At 36.5% G+C, this 20,697-nt stretch overlaps 1 protein-coding gene across 1 annotated transcript in view; it reads right to left on the reverse strand.

Annotated features, from left to right (window-relative positions):
• Positions 1–862: 862 nt before the first annotated feature.
• TMCO1 (transmembrane and coiled-coil domains 1) overlaps positions 863–20,697 on the reverse strand; it is a 52,258-nt gene continuing 32,423 nt past the window's right edge. Inside the window, exons 6-7 of the mRNA XM_057727779.1 lie at positions 16,272–16,416; positions 863–1,444 (exon numbers count right to left, since the gene is read on the reverse strand). Of these exons, the coding sequence (XP_057583762.1) occupies positions 1,346–1,444; positions 16,272–16,416 (244 nt within the window). The 3' untranslated portion in view covers positions 863–1,345. The remainder of the gene's footprint in view (positions 1,445–16,271; positions 16,417–20,697) is intronic.

Here is a 20,697-nt window from a genome sequence, read left to right on the forward strand (position 1 = left end):
AAACTAGACAATCCATAAGATATTTAAATTTACCCACCATATATTTTATCAGTTTCTGGGTTGACCATTGTTTCTTATATCCCACACCTTCCCCCTGGTATTCTTTTCCATCCCTGAAATGCATCTTTTAGTAATTCAACTATCTTGGATACTGTAGCTCTGAAAATATTGTCCCCAAACTTATGGTTTAGCTGTACATAAAATTCTAGGTTGATAATTATTTTCCTCAGCTTTGAAAATATTATTCCACTGTCTTCTGGACTTTATGCCATTGAAAAGTTTGCTGTTGGTTTCACAGTTGTTACTTTGCAAATAATGTATTTTTCTCACTGGTAGAATATGTGCATCTAAGGACACTACTGATAAATGTAAATATTTAGTACTAGAGCTATCACTCCACATAAATTTCCAATTCCATGGATTGGGGGGCAGATGATGGTATAGGCATCCTCTCATCCTTTACAGAGGAGCATGGCAGGAACCAAAGGCCACTGTGACTATGCACAATTAACCACATATAACTATAACCTTGCCTCCAGGGGAGGACTGAGTGCCTTCCCGAGAATCCAACAGATCGTACTAAGGTATGAAGGAAATTGCTGAGGTCCCTCATTTTTTTATACTCCCATGAGTTATTACTTTCCTCTCATGCTTTCCAATTCCTATAACAGGGCAACTCTGCATTTTGAGCATATGAAGCAAGTATGATAAAATATTACATTTAAACATTGCACAAGGGTGGGGGGAGGGGAGAGAAAAAAGAAAAAAACAGCATTGCCCCTTGCTGGCCAATGTTTATCCTTATGTTCAGATTACTAAAAATATGTATCTAGAAATATGGCAAAACAAAACAGATCTCTCCTTGTAGATCAAATAGCTAAAATTTTGGCCTCTTTTATTGATCTCAGGTCATATATTTGGCTTGAAAAAAACACACAACAAATAGTTCCAATTAAGAATTACATAAACCAAATTTTTCTTCCAGATCTCTAAATGTTCATGGAGAGCCAACTTCCATGGTACATGGCACACAGCACATACTTGAAAGTTGATCCCACAGAAATATTTGTATAAGCAAAATAAGAATTTCTCATTATATAAACATCACCTGAGCTGATCTAATCAACACACGTTTTTAAAAAAAAGTTAATCTGTGAGCAAAAGCACCATCACGATTGTTGGGTGCCATTCTCATTAGAATCGTATCCAAAAAAGCTTAGAAAGAACTCAAAATTAGAAAGTGGCCCAAATGCTAAGGCTGCCTATGGCTCTTGCTACAAAATAGTTGCCTGTCTGATTTGACTGTCTAAAAAGAATGGCAGGAATTATAGGGCTCTTCTTGATTTCAAGAGAACTTCCCAGAAGGAGGTGGAGGGCCAAGAAATCCACCTGCCTGCTTGGTGGCAGCTCGTGAAGGGGCAAGGCCAAGAATCTTCTGGATGTTCTGTGAAGGAAACAGAATAAAAACTGGATTTTAATATGAGATATACAGAAAAGTATTTAACACAGATGTCATATAAAGAGAGGCCTTACAAATAAAAAGTACTGATATGACCTAAAATAGGATGATTACTACTATGTTATTTTTTTAAAGGCCTACGTTACAGAGATCACAGGACAGTAAAAGCCCTCTTACCTGATGAGATCTACGTCTACTAATCAAAGAAGCTGATTTTTTCAAGTGGTGAATCATAAAAAGAGATCCTCTTTTACTTCAAAACAGAGTATATAAAGTATGTTCATCAGCTATTTCTTGTGACAAGACCTTTTCTCTGAGTAAGGGTCTTATAGCTGGATTGAGTCATTACTGCATCATCTGAAGTTGAAACTAAAATATTCAGTATCAGTGTCTTCAAAGAACTGAGAGAATTCAGAATCTTGTGAAGTAATCTAAGTTCAGAAGTCTCCTAGATTTTTAGCATATCCTCTCATCTTTTTCAGTTGTCTTACTTAAATCTAATGCAATAGTTTTTTTGTTTTAGAAACTCAACTGTATGAAACTAGTTCTCACAGAAACAACTATTTTCATACTCAGATTTCACCAGTTAATAGAACATTAAATTAAATCACATAAATACAACACTGAGGAAAACTAGCATAAACAGTTTCAGATAAACACAATTGGCTCTTGAAAGGCAGTGACTCAACTGGTAGGAGCAGAAAGGTGTAGGCGCTCTAAAGAGCAATCAGGAGTGGACAGTGTGATGAGGGGATGAATCGGTTTGCTTTACAGGGGGAGGGAGGGGCTCATGAATGTGCAGAGGTTAAGTAAAGATCAGTTAAGATTTTGTACAGCACTTGTAAGAGGGAAAAAACCTCTTAGATCATCTAATTATTCTTTTTTTTTAAATTTATTTATTTATTTTAATGGCTGTGTTGGGTCTTTGTTGCTGCACATGGGCTTTCTCTAGTTGTGGCGAGTGGGCGCTACTCTTTGTTGTGGTGCGCGGGCTTCTCATTGTGGTGGCCTCTCTTGTTGCAAAGCATGGGCTCCAAGCATGTGGGCTTCAGTAGTTGCAGCACATGGGCTCAACAGTTGTGGCTCACGGACTCTAGAGCGCAGGCTCAATAGTTGTGGCGCACAGGTTTAGTTGCTCTGCAGCATGTGGGATCTTCTTGGAGCAGGGATCGAACCTGTGTCCCCTGCATTGGCAGGCGGATCTCACCCACTGCGCCACCTAGGAAGTCCTCACCTAATTATTCTTGTTCAGGTCTTTCCTGAAGGGTAGCATTGACATACACACACTACCAAATGTAAAAGAGGAGGCTTGTGGGAAGTTGCTGCATAACACAGGGAAATCAACTTGATGCTTGGTGATGACCTAGAGGGGTGGGATAGGGAGGAGAGGGAGGCTCAACAGGGAGGGGATATGGGGATATGTGTGTAAATACAGCCGATTCACTTTGCTGTACAGCGGAAACTGTACAACACTGTAAAGTAATTACACTCCAATAAACATCTGAGGGAAAAAAAGTTAAATGAAGAACAGAGTTAGAATTAAAACCCATGTGTTCTGATTCTTAATCTAATGGGTTCTCTACACAGTACCTCCTCTGTTAAAGTTCTGGTCTTCAGAACAAACTTTACTCCAGGATAGACAGGTTAGCTTGTATACATTCACTCGCTCAATAGTTACTGAGTACCTATTGTGCATAAGGCACTATGAGAATATCCATATCCAGGCTCCTGTGGTATATACTCCCCGATCCTTTATCATTAAGAATGATAATTACTACAGATGTGTTTATATTTCTGAGATAACACTGTCAGAATATAACAGAATATTCAAATATGAAGATACAGCTTTAAGAACTCATTTAAATTATATTTACCATAAAATACTTTATTTAGTCATTCACTCACAATACTATATAGCCCATGCTTTACTTTAAAAAGAAATCTAAAAACCAGTTAAGAAGAAAAATCAATCATTTTAGTTCAGGTTACTTCTCCTCAGCAAAGCTGGAGAATGTTTGTATTACTTTCACAATAAAAATAGCTCCTTCATGCCCCCCCTCCAATAATCCACTGCACAAAGCAATGAGAAGACCAAATGATAGAATGTCATAATTTCCAACTTCTTTTATTAATCAGTAAGTATTTACTGACCACCTACAATGTATCCAACATTAAACAAGGCATGATAGGAAACTAAAGATAAAATTTGAAATAATAAGACATTTCAGAATTAGCTGCTGATAAACACATCTGTCTAGTTAATGAATAGAATAATACAGTCTAGACAAAATATACAAGGCATCCTTGCTCAGTTATTCTGCAGAGACAGGGGTCAATTAAGTGACTCTCTATCATTTTAGAGATAAAGACCAGTGTAAAAACCTCTGATGCCCTTTAAATTACAGGTTTACTGTGATTTAAAGAAGACAAATGAAAGGAAAATAGGAAATATTTTGAAAGGCAGACCGAAAGGGTAGACTGTTGACAGTCTCGTTATGAATTAAAAACATATAAACAACTACTGGACACAGGCCACTGCTCTAGATGGTAAACAGCCTTAAGAGCAACAACCACAACAGCAACAAAAATGTTAAAACAAGGCTGAAGTTCACGGAAATCCAGGCAGCGCTATACTTTGTTCTCCTTGTGGCTCTTGTCACAGACTCTCTTTGCAAACACTAAATCAAGTTTATCAATGGTACATTACTCAAGTATTTGTATTTCAATACCAACCCTCTGCAATCTTATCCTTTAGTGAAATTCTAAACAGTTTAAATTCCTATAGTCTCACAAATGAACCCACGATCGTTTTTCTTAGATAAAATTTTCCCTCTAGAGTAGTAATAATATCCTACACTTCTATGCACTTTAAAGTTTGCAAATAGTTTTAAGGACTAGACACCAGTCCTTAGTTATCCTCGTTTTTGAGATGAGAAAGCTGAGGCAGAGAGAGGTTACAAATCAGGCACAGTTTTCCTGTTAAATAACAAGATCCCTCTCTAAGGGATCTTTATCTTAGGAGTGAAAAATCTTGTAGCACGCCTGGCCTATAAAAAATTTGCAATTATGAAGACCATATATGAATACAACATAGCAAATATATATATGTTACATTGTTAAGTGAATAAATGCATATAAATCAAAACCTATACAATGTAAAACACCAAGAGTGAACATTAATGTAAATTATGGACTTTGGGTGATAATGATGTATCAATGCAGGTTCACTGATTATAAAAAAAAGTATCACTATTATGCAAGGTGATAGTGGGGGCAGCCTCCAAGTAGGGGAGAGGAGTTAGATGGGAAATCTCTGTACAGTTCATTCAATTTTGCTGCGAACCTAAAACTGCTCTAAAAAAATAGTCAATAAAAAATGAATATAGGTAGCACAGTGGTTAAGAATCCACCTGCCAACACAGGGCACACGGGTTTGAACCCTGGTCTGGGAAGATTCTATATGTCTCAGAGCAACTAAGCCCATGTGCCACAACTACTGAGCCCTCGTGCTGCAACTACTGAAACCTGCATGCCTAGAGCCCATGCTCTGCAACAAGAGAACCCACTGCAATGAGAAGCCCACACACCACAACAAGGAGTAGCCCTCCGCTCGCTGCAGCTAGCGAAAGCCCGTGGGCAGCAATGAAGACCCAACGCAGCCAATAAATAATTAAATCAATTTAAAAATGAATATAAATACTATAAGAATATATGGAAAAATAATAGTTGTATTAATAATAGTTATATATTCTTTTCTCATTCCTTGCCTTCAACTTTTTGAAATACTGCTGAACAGGATAATTTAAAATAAAGGCAAATATTTCCACAGGTGCTATCTCAAAGTGCCAGGCACTGTTCTAAGCACTTCACATATATGTTCTCATTTAATCCTCACAACAACTCAATGAAGCAGGCTTATTATTATCCTTACATGCAGATTTTAAAAATGGAGATCCAACTGTCAGGCTATAATTCAATAAACAGTCGCTAAGCTTCACAGTGCATATAAGCAAGTATGTTTGTGTATATTACCTCCTTTATATCTTTCAACAACCTCATCCATTTAACTCGACCTGATTGCTTTCCTATAGCCTCTCAATTCTCTTCCAATTTTTCAGGGCTTCTTAATTAGCAAGACAGTTCAGAAATATGCACTTTGCTAAAAAGACAGGAGTTTTAATATATATGAATATGATATGGAAGAATACTTAACAGAAATGCAGAATATAACATGTGCATCTCCCAAGAAAACAGAAATAAAACAAAAATAAACGAATGGGACCTAATCAAACTTACAAGCTTTTGTATAGCAAAGAAAACCATAAACAATATGAAAATACAACCTACAGAGAAAATATCTGCAAACAATACGACCAACAAGGGCTTAATTTCCAAAACACACAAACAGCTCATACAACTCAGCAGCAACAAGAAAAAAACAATCCAACAGAAAAATGAGCAGACAACCTAAATAGACATTTCTCCAAAGAAGATATACAGATGGCCAATAGGCACATGAAGAGATGCTCAACATCACTAATTATTAGAGAAATGCAAATCAAAACTACAATGAGAAAAAAAGAAATAAAAAAGAAAAAAAATTTTTTTAAATCAAAAGAAAACTGCAATGAGTTATCACCTCACACCTGTCAGAATGGCCATCATTAAAAAGTCTACAGGACTTCTTAGGTGGTGCAGTGGGTAAGAATCTGCCTGCCAATGCAGGGGACACAGGTTTGATCCCTGACCCAGCAAGATACCACATGCTGCAGAGCAACTAAGCCTGTGCGCCACAACTATTGAGCCTGCACTCTAGAGCCCGTGAGCCACAACTATTGAGCCCATGTGCCTTAACTACTGAAGCTCACAAGCCTAGAGCCCGTGCTCTGCACTAAGAAAGGCCACCACAATGAGTAGCCTGCACACCACAACAAAGAGTAGCCCCCGCTCGCCACAACTAGAGAAAGCCCACGTGCAGCAACGAAGACCCAACACAGCCAATAAAAAAAAAAAAAGTCTACATATAACTTATGCTAGAGAGGGTGTGGAGAAAAGGGAACACTTCTACACTGTTGGTGGGAATGTAAGTTGGTGTAGCCAATATGGAGAGCAGTATGCAGGTTTCTCAGAAAACTAAAAAATAGAATTACCATATGATCTAGCAATCCCACTCCTGGGCATATATTCAGACAAAACTATAATTCAAATAGATACATGCACCCTGATGTTCACAGCAGCACTAGTCACAATAGCCAAGACATGGAAACAACCTAAATGCCACTGACGAATGGATAAAGATGTGGTACATAGATATACAGTACTAGTAGCAGAATACTACTCAGCCATAAAAAAGAATGAAATAATGCCATATGCAGCAACATGGATGGACCTAGAGATTATCGTACTAAGTGAAGTAAGTCAGAAAGAGAAAAACAAATACCATATGATACCACTTACATGTGGAATCTAAAATATGACACAAATGAACCTATCTATGAAACAGAAACAAAATCAGGGACATAGAGAATAGACTTGTGGTTTCCAAGGGGGAGGAGGGTGGGAGAGGGAGTTGGGGATTAGCAGATGCAAACTGGTATATACAAGAATGGATAAACAACAAGGTCCTACTGTATAGCATGGGGAACTATACTCAATATACTATGGAACCATAGGATATCCTAAACCACAATGGAAAAGAATATAAAAAGGATGTAAATATATGTATAACTGAGTAACTCTGCTATACAGCAGTAATTTACACAACATTGTAATTCAACCTCAATAAAAATAAATTTAAAATAATTTTTAAAATTAAAAAATAAAAACAATTTAAAAATTAAAGAAAAAATAAGATATGGTAAGGTTTTAGAAAAATATAAAACAATTATTTTGCATTTCTGTCCAGTCCTGTGCAATTGGGTAACAACTGAAGAGTATGTCAGAAGGGAAAAACAAAGGAAAAACATTTTCCCGTAATCATGCCTTCCATTGGCAGGAAACCCAGAAAAATACCACTACAGGATTTGCGTTCCTTCCTCTCTGCAAAGGATAAGGACCGGTGATCAAGAAAAGGAAGTTGTTGGTTGCTAACTGGATATTTTGGGAAGACCCAGGTCACTGGCAATAAACACATTCTGCTAAATTTTATTCCTTAGTCATTTAGCTAAAATAACTCAGCCATAGCAATCCTTACTTCACTCTGTTAGTTTCTCTGGCATCTGACAACAAGCTTACCCTTCCGATTGATTATAATTTCTCATCAAGTTCCCATAACATAATCTTTATTCATAATGCTGTGAGTAAAATCCAATCATCTGAAATGGCCCTATCCAACAGTCTCAGGATTTTCACACTGTATCATAATAGGCTGTTTAGGAGAATGATGTAGAGATTAAATATTTAATGATAGTACAACACTGGTGTAGCTGAAATAGTACTGGGTTAGCACTTAGAAGACTTGTTTTCCAGTACTGGCAAACTAGGCAAAGAAAACAATAAGCAATATATTTTCACTTTACCAAATCTCTATTTTCCGTACATTTAAAAAGAAGGGGGGCTACTTCCCTGGTTGTCCAGTGGTTAAGAATCCACCTTCCAATGCAGGCTACTTGGGTTTGATCACTGGTCAGGGAACGGAGATCCCACATGCCATGGGGCAACTAAGCCCAGAGGCTGCAACTACTGAGCCCATGCACCACAACTGGAGAGAAGGCTGCTAGCTGCAACTAGAGAAGCCTGTGCAACGTAACAAAAGATCCTGCATGCTGCAACAAAGATCCTGCATGCCACAACTAAGACCTGATGCAGCCAAGTAAATCAAAAAAGAAAAGAAAAGAAAAAAGGGGGCTCACTAGGTCAATTGTTTTCAGTCACAGAATTCTTTCTTTAAACAAAATCATGTAAAAACCCAACACATAAAACAGATGAAATGTTGTTGGGAACCTAAAGCTCCTGCTGAGCCCTAACCTCCCCACCAAGCACCTTCAAGGAGCCACAGTCCTGTGTGGCTGTGGCTCTAACATTATAGAATATGTCTATGTTATAACAAATTATATTGCAGACTTCAACATATATCTGTCCTAGGTTGTCCAAAGGCCTCTTTTGTAATAAAGGTCTCTTCTGGGGGGATTAGGGGATCAAGTGACAATTTTGACCAGTCAAGGAGAATGTTCTGAATTTTAGTTTTGTGTAAGAAGACAAGATGTTTTATTCTTTTTAAATCTCATAATGGATAGTAGAACCCAGGTGGCACTGTGTGGGGTATCTAAAACTCAGAATGAAATTGCAGTCTTATTAGTTTAAAGAACCAGAGTTTAAGGCAACCATAGCAACTGAAAATTGAGGGGAAAAAATCCTGGAAAGTAGCTAAAAGGAGAGTTCAAAATTTTACATCTAAACTCTGCCCATATCTCTGGCTGACTCTTAAACCATTCATGCACGAGACTGTCTTCAAGCAGCCCAACTAGGACTAAGATCTCAGGTGCTGCCTATCACAAAGAAGACAGACTTTGGAGTTTGAGTGCCAACTTAATTGCCCACTTAAACAAACTAACAACAACAACAACAAAAACCCCACTCTTTTAAAAATAACAGAATCTAGAATCTCTATAGCCTATCACTCACAATGCCCAAGATACAATCTAAAATTACTAGACATATCAAGAAACAGGAAAATTTGACCTATATTAAAGAAAACAGGCAACAGAGTTCAACCTTGAGATGATCCAAATGTTGGAATTAACAGACATGATTTTTAAAGCAGCTTAACTATGCCTAAGGACATAAAAGAATATGTTCATAACAAATGAACAAATATGAAACCTCAGCAGGGGAAGAGAAAAGTCAAAAAGAACCAAATGGAAATTCTGGAACTGAAAAATACTTTATCAAAATTTTAAAATCCTTAGATGAGTTTACAGTTAACTCAGATTAGAGATGAAAAAGAAATCAGTGAACCTGAAGACAGTTTACTAGAAAGTATCCTATCTAAAGAACAGAGAGAAAAAGACTTTAAAAAATTGAACAGAGACTCAGTGTCCTATTGGGACACTATACCCAAAAGACTAATGTATAAGTAAATGGAATTACATAAGAGAGAAAGAATGGGACAGAAAAAAAATTAGAAAAAATAATTGCTGAAATTTTCCAAGATTATAAAAACCATGAACTTTAGCAAGATAATTTTTTTAATACCCTAGGCACATCATAGTCAAATTGCTGAAAACCAAACTTAAAAAAAAATCTGAAAGCAGCCAGAGGGAAGTCACACATTATCTCCAAGGATACAAAGATATGAAGGACTTCTCATCAAGAATAATGGAGGCCAGAAGATAGTGGAAAGACATTTTACAATGTTAAAGGATTAAAACAAACATAGTCAATCCAGAATTCTATATTCCATGAAAATATTCTTCAAGAATAAGGATAAAATAAATAATTTTTGGATAAATGAAGATTAAGAGAATTTGTCACTAGCAGATTTGCACTATAAGAAACACATAGAAAGAAAGAAACAGGGAGAGAAATCACTTAATGCTGTGCTATGAGGTACAAGCAGTGACATGCTTCATCCCATCAACAACTATGGACTCAGGGGTCTCACTATATTCAGTACATACTTTCAAGCCTCCATGTTTTCACTCATACTATGCCAAGAATAATTCTTTTTTAAATTTTTATTTATTTACTTATTTGTTGGCTGCATTGGGTCTTTGTTGCTGTGCATGGGCTTTTTCTCTAGTTGCAGTGAGTGGGGGCTACTCTTCATTGTGGTGTGCGGGCTTCTCATTGTGGTGGCTTCTCTTGTTGAAGAGTGCAGGCTCTAGGCATGCAGGCTTCAGTTGTGGCATGTGGACTCTAAAGTTGTGGCTCAAGGGCTGTAGAGCACAGGCTCAGTAGTTGTGGCTCATGGACTTACTTGCTCTGCAGCATGTGGGATCTCCCAGACCAGGGCTCAAACAATGTCCCCTGAATTGGCAGGTGGATTTTTAACCACTGTGCCACCAGGGAAGTCCCTATGCCAAGAATATTCTGATAAGATTGGAAAACCCCTACTCATCCTTCAAGATACAACTTAAATGGCCCTCCCGTAAAATCTTTGTTTCATAGAACTAATCCCTGCAGCCACTTCACTTTCATAGCACTTTTTACCCCTCCTATACCATTTTGTACATGCATACACACACAAAGGGCATTGATCACACTCTACTATTACTTATGGGTCTGTCTTCCCAAATAGACTGAATTCCACAGGGTAGAGACAATCACTTCTTACTCTTGCATTTTCAGCATCAAAGAATTCCTGGCATAGTATAAGGACTTGAATCACTCTTCAGCAAGGACAGGAATATTCTAAATAAAGCCTTGAACTCATGCACTGAAACAATTCAAAGGAATCAGATTAAGATGATGCCTGAATAATCTGTTCTGAATCACATGTATTCTCTAACTGATTTGAAGTTAAATACTACAAATGAAAATGCCTTGCTTATGGATGAGGTATACTGAAATTAATGACTTAAGTTACAATCCTTAAAGTGACATAAATTAATGATGAGGTACAAGAGGTGGCAGGCATCTATCTCATCCTTTTACCATTCTGATGACTTTAAGATATACTGACATGACACAATTAGAACCTTTTGGTTTATGGTTTTTATGGCTTGGCTTGGTTTGGTTTGGTTTATGGCTTATGGTTTTTATAAGTCATACCAAAATTCTTTGTCCTAGGAAAGCCAACAGTGCGAGAAAAAAATAAAATTTACTTATTTTTATCACTGTTCTGAGCACATATGCCTGTTGAAGAAGACAATGAGAAATTCTCACTGGCACTTCTTCAGATTACAGTCATTCATCCATAAAGTTATATATTAAGATGTGAGTGACAAAAGAAAAAAAAGATAGGAAACTCTTTCTTGTGTTTTTCCTCAGAACCACTAATCCTTTTTGCTTTCAAAGAAAAGAAAATACTGTTCATAGCTTTCACTGTTATATAAATTTATAAGAATAGACCAATATATATACTACCAACTGTAAAGTAGATAGCCAGTGGGAAGTTGTTGTATAACAAAGGAAGTTCAACTCGAGGATGGAAGATGCCTTAGAGGACTGGGACGGGGAAGGTGGGGGGGACTCGAGGGAGGGTGGGGGGGGAGTCAAGGGAGGGAGGGAATACGGCGATATGTGTATAAAAACAGATGATTGAACTTGGTGTACCCCCAAAAAAATAATAAATAAAAAAAATTAAAAAAAAAAAAAAAAAGAATAGACCAGTTTTCCCTTAGCTGTTTACCAGGTAAGTTTGCGTGGATTTTCACTAAGATTTAGAACACTTTCTGTAGAGGACAGATCACCATTTACTCAGTCCACTACTGACTCATAATAAGAAAAGGGGGAAGAAAAAAAAAAGCAAGTGCCTTAATTTCAGGAGTTAAGAAAATTTCCTTTTATTCTTAAATTTCGTCACTATCCTGGACTAACTTAACACCTCTGATAAAAGCTGGCAGACCTACCATTTCCTCTGCTACAAATTCACACAAAGGAAATAGTGATGTGAAGGTCAAGGCAGCTAATCACTAACCACTACACATTAAGGAAGTAAACAAAAGGAGAAAGATAAAATGAGGAAATGTAATTAGATTTATTTTCAGTTAATATGACACAGCACCACGCTTTAATCTGTGAAAAGAACCAGTCCTATCTCGAGCTGGGAAACAAATACTAATTTTAAACATACCCCAAGGGCAGGGGCAGGCAATAACTGTTTTTAAAAAAAAGTATCACCTTAAGAAAAACCGCTAACTTTCTATATTATTGTCATCTGATTATCATAACGTGAGGAGGTTGTGCACCAAACCCCATTTCACCTTTGTGAAAACTGAGACTCAGAGAGTTTCCCAAGGACATTTGGCCAGTATCATCAAGAATCAAACCTTGGTGTTTCACCTCCAAATACTATATTTCCTCAACCTTATAATGCATTCCTCCTCTCTGCCCACCATTTTAAAGTTTCTGAAGTAAGAATGTGTTTTAAAATCTATTATATGATCAGTATAGTATTATTTCTGCTTTCCCTTGAAATCTCTTAAGTCAATGGTGAATCATATAATCAATAACATACTACAACATGAAAAAAATATGTAATAGATGAAAACCAGACTCACAAATATTTACGTGAATTAGTAATGTCATAAAATTGCCTTAGTTTAGGTTTAAAATTTAATCTTTGTTTAATCTGCCTCCACTCTGAATGATTAACATAATAGAAATAATTTTAAATATACTTCTATACCCTCATATTTGATAATGATTTCTTTTCTTTCTTTTTTTTTTTTTAAATTTATTATTGGATGTGTTGGGTCTTTGTTGCTGCACATGGGCTTTCTCTAGTTGCGGTGAGCGGGGGCTACTCTTCGTTGTGGTACATGGGCCCCTCATTGCGGTGGCTGCTCTTGTTGCAAAGCACAGGCTCTAGGTGCGTGGGCTTCAGTAGTTATGGTACACAGACTCAATAGTTGTGGCTCACGGGCTTTGTTGCTCTGCAGCATGTGGGATCCTCCTAGAACAGGGATCGAACCTGTGTCCCCTGCATTGGCAGGTGGATTCTCAACCACTGCACCACCTAGGAAGCCCCGATAATGATTTTTTTAGAAGTGAAGTTGCAGGTAGGGAAAATTAACCTTTTTATTTCAAAATAAATATAAGCTACATGAGGGCAAGGACCATAATTATATGTCAGTTTTTTTTTTAATCATAACTGTATACTAAGCACCCAGCACAGAGCCTGATACATGTGCGTGCTCAATTCTGTTGAATGAATAGAGGAATCTATCAAGGAATTATTACTAATGTGAATAAATTCTATTATAGATAAGGGGGAAAAATTACTGAAGCAGATAGATACCCTTAACTCAACCTAATGTTATACACCTCCAACATAATAAGGGGGGCATGTTATGATAATCACATGACAATGCTATAGAAAGTTAGTAGTTGTTTTGTTTTTTGTTTTTTTTAAAGCAGTTGTTCTTAAGATGCACTTTTTTTTTTAACCAGCTAGCACACCCCCTGCCCTTGTATTGTCAGAAAGGGACTAGAGCTAGTTGATTTAATCACACTACCACTCTCAGTAAACGAAGTAGATTCTGGTTAATACTGTAGAGAGGTTATTAACTGACATATATAAATGCCAGAATCCTTCATAAATATAAGATGTTAAAGACAAATTCTGGAAACCTGGTAATAGAAGTATCTGCTCACTTCAGCAATTAAAGTTGACATTTTAAAGACACGGATAGGGGCTTCCTAGGTGGCGCAGTGGTTAAGAATCCACCTGACAATGCAGAGGTCACGGGTTCGATCCCAGCTCCAGGAAGATCCCACATGCCACGGAGCAACTAAGCCCGTGTGCCAAAAAAAAAAAAAAAAAAAAAAAGACACGGATAACCGAAATGTTTCTCATTCTCCTAGATGCTATATTCTAATTTACTACAAGACTTCCCCATTAAAATAAGCAAGGCCACCCCACCATCGCTGGAGATAATGAATAAAATACACTTTATTTTTATACGTTTAGCATAAACATTAACCCCAAGTGAATGAAATTATGGTTTTCACTCACTGAAACAGAAGCATGAGAAATTACTTGTATTCTTTAAAAAATGGTCTCAAACTGGTGGTGAACTGGAGCCTTAAGATTAACAGTACTGGGTAAAATGGTGAGTAGCTATGGAAAACAGTATGTTGATTCCTCAAAAAATTAAACACAGAATTGCACTATGACCAGCAATTCTACTTCTGAGTATACACACAAAAAGAGAAAACAGGAACTCAGACAATTCTGCACCCGTGTTCACAGCAGCATTACTCACAGCACCCAAAAGGTAGAACCAATCCAACTGTCCTCTGACAGATGAACAGATAAATAAAATGTGGTATATACATGCAATGGAATGTGTATTCACCCTTAAAAAGGAAGGAAATTCTGACACATGCTACAGCATGGACGGACCCTGAAAAGATGCCAGTTACAAAAGGACATAAATACAATTCTATTTATAATAGGTCAAATTTACAAATATGAACAGTCAAATTCACAGAGACAGAAGGCAGAGTGGTTGTTTCCAGGGACTGAGGGGAGAGGTTAATGGAGATTCAGCGTTTAATGGGCACAGATTTTCGGTTTGGGAAGACGAAAAAGTTCTAGAGGTGGATAATGGTGATGGTCGTACAACGCACAATGTACTTAATGTCACAGGACTGTATGGTTAAAACAGTATATTTTATGTTACGTCTATTTTACCACAATAAAGAAAGATTAAAACAAAGAAAGATTAAAAGCACTGGAATTACTGAATATGGGAAACCAGAAAAACTGCTACCAGGGGCAGTCACACTGAGAAGTTTAAATCTTAAGACTCTCTAGATACAACACATATGTTTTGACTCACTTCTCCATATTCTTTTACTTTAGGGGTTCAGATCACAATGCTTAGCCCACCCTATGACACCCGCTCATTCCAAAAGACCTGATTATCTACACAAGGTGTGAAGAAAGGAGGAATGTCCCCAACCAAACATTTGTACTGGGATCTGAACAGACTTGCAAATTTCAAAGAGGAATTTAGACAGGCACTCCAGAGAAAATATTAATAGCAGACTGCTGACAGGGATTCATCCTATTCAAATACACACCAGATTCAAGAATAATCATTAACCTTACTGCATTCTTCTGATCTTCCGGCTTCTTAGTCTTTGAAAACAAGGGGGAGGCAACCTTGAATCTCAAATGAACCCTTGTTTTCATGTTTTCCCTCGTAAAAATCACATAATAGTTGGCAAAACACAAAAGCAAAGAATAAATAAGGTACAGCAGTATCAACTTCAAACGGATTGAATCAAGACTTAAATATAAGGAATGAAACGAAAATGTACTAGAAGAAAACAAGGATGAATTCCTTTATAACTTTAATAAGAGACTAATAAACCAAAAAAGAAAACAAACAAAAAAAAAACAAAAAAGACCCAAAACAAAACAAAATGAAAAAACCAAAACCTTCAGCAAACAAAATTTTGCGTGGCAAAAACCATACTAAGGCAATTTCCCTGGTGGCGCAGTAGATGATTGAACCTGGTGTACCCCCAAAAAAATTAAAAAAATAAAAAATAAAAAAAAAAAGAATCCACCTGCCAATGCAGGGGACACAGGTTTGATCCCTGGTGCGGGAAGATCCCACATGCCACGGAGTAACTAAGCCTGTGTGCCATAATGACTGAGCCTGCATTCTAGAGTTTATGAGCCACAACTAATGAGCCTGGGTGCCACAACTACTGAATCCCACTCACTCTAGGGCTTGCGTGACACAACTACTAAACTCAACTGTGACTAACTTAAAGTCACCAAATTATTATTATGTTTTCAACCCTCTCATCACTGCAATAGTTTAGAACAGTTTCCTAAAGTGCCAAAAGGCACTGGTGTATAATAAAAAGAAATGATAGTAGGAAGACAAAACCCACTCTTTACTTTTCTACCTTTAGATAGTTGCAATAAAGTAGAAACTTGAGAGCTCTAAAAATGGGATGTGGAAACCATGTTTGATTTTATGGCTAACTTCCCATCCCTACGGATCAGTACTCTAGACCTATACACATTTAAAACTATTTTAGATGATACCCTGGAATTCTAAAACAAGCAACTGAAAGATCTCAGTAGCAACAGGTAGACACTTTCGGTATTACAGAAGTAGACACTAACTTAGGGTGTGAGAGTAAGGAAGGATATACGTATTAAATAGTGGATGTGGTCACTTACCTGTCGAATTGACATGGTACAGAGAATATACAGGAAGATGAAGGAACAGTCTGTGGTGTCATCCCCCAGCAGATTTCGATGAGACAGTCCTTGAATGTATGAAAGGGGGGTGAAAGGGAGTTTTGCCACCACTCTACCATCAAATCTAAAAAGGAAAAAGCAAAGAATTGTTATTTTTGGAAGACTGACAAGCTTCTTAGTTACAGAGAAGAATCTGGGACAGAAATAGAACTTTACATCCCTTGATCTCTAAAAAACAAAGGGTGATATTCTAAAAAGAGATATGAAGTATAAACATGTAAGGAAGGGCCTAGATTTTTCCCATCAATCTTTTTCTAAACTAGTGATTCTTAATTTTTTCAGTATCAGGATCCTTTAACACTCTGAAAAATTACTGAGGACCCTATAAAGGTTTTATTTAGAGGTTATATCTAACAATATTACTGTTTTATAAATTAAAACAGAAATTTTAAAGTACTTATCAAATCATTTAAAAGGTAGCAATATTCAGTGTATGTTAACACAAATATTTTTATGGAAAATAACTCTATTTTCCATACAGAAAAAGAATTTAGTGAAAAGAAAGGCTTTTCCACCCCCCCCCCCAATCTCTTTAATGTTTTATTTAATAGAAAAATGCTGGATTCTCACAACTGCTTCATTGCTTGAACTGTTGCAATATTACACACCCTATGAAGCCTCTGGAAAATTCCACCATATATTCATGAGAAAACAAGAGTGAAGAAGGCAAATAACATCTTACAATTATCACAACAATAATGTTTACCTCAAGGACCTCTTAAAAGTCTTAGAAACCTCCGGGGATCCCCGGACCACACTTTGAGAACCACTGTTCTAAACCATGACACCAATAAGGTTTAAAGAATCCTCTTTTCCAAGACTCGAAGCTTCCCAGTATATACATATTAAACAGGATAAACACTTCTGAAGAGAAATTCATGGAATACACATAGTGGTGAATGAAAAATGGCATACATAATATTCTGAGATAACTTTTTAAAAATAAATGGCTGTTGGGTCTTCGTTGCTGTGTGCGCGGACTTTCTCTTGTTGCGGCGAGAGCAGGGGCTACTCTTCGTTGCAGTTCACAGGCTTCTCATTGTGGTGGCTTCTCTTGTTGCAGAGCATGGGCTCTAGGTGGGGGAGCTTCAGCAGTTGTGGCACACATGCTCAACAGTTGTGGCTCACGGGCTCTAGAGCGCAGGCTAAGCAGTTGTGGCGCACGGGCTTAGTTGCTTCGTGACATGTGGGATCTTCCTGGACCAGGGATTGAACCTGTGTCCCCTGCACTGGCAGGCTGATTCTTAACCACTGTGCCACCAGGGAAGTCCCCTGAGACAACTTTTAACATGCTTTTAATGTTTGAAAGTAATTCCTTTTAGTTTTTCTAAAATAGAAAAGAAAAATGTTTTGAAAATAGAAAATTTTAGAAAAAAGCTAGAAGAAAATACATATCAGTGTTTATTTTGAGGTGCTGGGGGTATAAGCTTCTTTTACACTTTTCTATAAATAAGCTGTATAATCAAACAATAATGAGAATTATAAAATTAATGTGATTAAGGATAGTGATACTTCATAATATTAGAAAAATATATGACAGCATCAGTTACATTAACCAAATAAAGTCTTTAATTCCAGTTAAAATGTCTAGAACATTCCCTCTTAGAAAAACATTTGGTATTTAGAATGTTTCTACAGAGGGAGAGGGAAAAGAGAGGTAGCATTACCATCTTTTTCTTTGGGGAAAAAAATCCCAAAATATCCATATTAACTATTGCCGTTATAAAGAGCTTCTTATACAGCTGAACTCCAAAGAATATAAAATAGAACGAATTTGACATATTCCATACATTATATATGACTGTCCACTTACAATTTCCAACTGCCTTCCTAGTATATAGTTACACAGGGAAAGGACTTAATCATGAATGCTGTTACTTGGATATGACAAAAATATTTAAAGATCTGCTTGAAGTAATTATGCTACTAATCTTATTTACTAACCTCACAAAAGCAAAACAAAAGTAATAACTTTTCCAGGAGGAGACATCCCCATTCACTCACAAGAAATATGATATACAGCTGTTCCAATATTTCCTGGTTATATGCTGTATATAGTATGCTGTTCTACATATGACACTCTACTATCCTTCTGTAGAGTTAAACTGTGAGGAACAGGGCTGGAATAAATATAGCCAAAAATGTTTATCCCTCTTATTGCTAACATACACACCCAACAAATTCATCTTACATAATCATTTTATTCCTTATTATCTTTAATTTGAAATTGCAACCAAAAAGAAAACCTTTTACAACAAATAAATGAATTCAGTAAAAGTTTCAGGATGGAAATCAACATACAAAAATCAGTTGCATTTCTATACACCAACAGTGAACTATATGAAAAAAATAAAACAATCCCATCTACAATAGCATCAAAAACAATAAAATATTTAGGAATAAATTTAATCAAAGAGGTGAAAGATATATACACTGAAAACTATAAGACATTGATAAAGAAACTGAATAAGATACAAACATATGGAAAGATCTCCATGTTTATAGATTGGAAGAGTTAATATTGTTAAAATGTTCATACTATCCAAAGTCATCTATAGATCCAATACAATCTCTATCAAAATTCTACTTTTCACAAAAAAAGAAAAATCAATACTAAAACTCACATGGAACCACACAAGATCTTGAATAGGGAAAGCAATCTTGAGAAAGCTGGAGGCATCAAACTTCCTGATTTCAAACTATATTACAAAACTATAGTAATCAAACCAATATGATACTGGCATAAAAATAGACATGCAGACCAACAGAACAGAATAGAGAGCCCAGAAATAAACCCAGTCAACTAATATCTGACAAGGGAGCCAAGAATGCTCAGTGGGGAAAAGTCTCTTCAATAAATGGTGCTGGTAAACTGGATATTCACATGCAAAAGAATGACACTGGACCCCTATCATACACCACTCACAAAAATTAACTCAAAATGGGTTAAGAACTTAAACACAAAACCTGAAATTGTAAAACTTCTAAAAGAAAAAACAGGGAAAAAAGCTCCATGACATTGATCTTGACAACGATTCTTTGGATATGACACCAAAAGCACAAGCAACAAAAATCAACAAATGTGACTACATCAAACTAAAAAGCTTCTACACAGCAAAAGAAACAACAAAATGAAAAGGCAAACTATGGAATGGGAGAAAACACTTGCAAACCATATATATAAGGGGTTAATATCCAAAATATATAAGTAATTCATAAAACCCAATAGCAAAAAAAAAAAAAAAAAAATCCAATTAAAAAGTGGGCAGAGGAGGGGGGGGCGTCAAGGAAGGGAGGGAATATGGGGATATGTGTATAAAAACAGTTGATTGAACCTGGTGTACCCCCCCCCAAAAAAAAAAAAAAAAAAAAGTGGGCAGAGGATCTGAACAGGCATTTTTCCAAACAAGACATACAAATGGCCAAGAAGTACATGAAAAGGTCAACATTACTAGCCATCAGGGAAATGCAAATCACAACCACAAAGAGATTTTTACCTTATGCCTGTTAGAATATCAAAAGGACAAGAGATCACAAATGCAGGCAAGGATATGGAGAAAAGGGAACTCTAGGACACTGCTGGTGGGAATGTAAATTGATACAGCTACCATGAAAGACAACATGGATGCTCCTCAAAAAATTAAAAATAGAACTACAGTATGATTCATAAATGCCATTTCTAGCTATTTAGCCAAAGGAATTGAAATAAACTACTATCTCAAAGAGATCTGTGCTCCCATGTCATTGCAGTATCATTCATAATAACCAAGATATGGAAACAACCTAAGTGTCCACCAACAGATGAATGGATAAAAAAAATGTGATACATATACTGTATACAAGTCTGACAGAGAAAGATACTGTATGACATCACTCAAATGTGGAATCTAAAAATCTGAACTCATGCAAACAGAGAATTAGATTGGTGGTTGCCAGAGGACAGCGGGTGAGGGAAATGGGGAGATGTTGGTCAAAGGGTACAAACTTCCAGTTTTAAAATGAGTAAGTTCTGAGCATCTAATGTACAGCATAGCAATTATATTTAATACTGTATTACATACTTGAAAGTTGCTAAGAGAGCACAACAAAATGATATGTATGTGAGGTGAAGGATTTGTTAACTAACCTTATTTTGGTAATCATTTTGCAATATATATGTGCATGAAATAATCACTCTGTACACCTTAAACACACACAATGTTCTATATTATGTCAATTATATATCTCAATAAAGCTAGAAAAAAGTTTCTTTAAAAAAAAAGAGAGAAAACCTTTTGTCCTATAAGTAAGTTATTCATTTATGTGAAACTGAACATTTAGTATGAATGAGACCTTAAACTAGCCG

The sequence above is a fragment of the Hippopotamus amphibius genome, chromosome 3 (assembly GCF_030028045.1).
Source record: "Hippopotamus amphibius kiboko isolate mHipAmp2 chromosome 3, mHipAmp2.hap2, whole genome shotgun sequence".
Taxonomy (NCBI): domain Eukaryota; kingdom Metazoa; phylum Chordata; class Mammalia; order Artiodactyla; family Hippopotamidae; genus Hippopotamus; species Hippopotamus amphibius.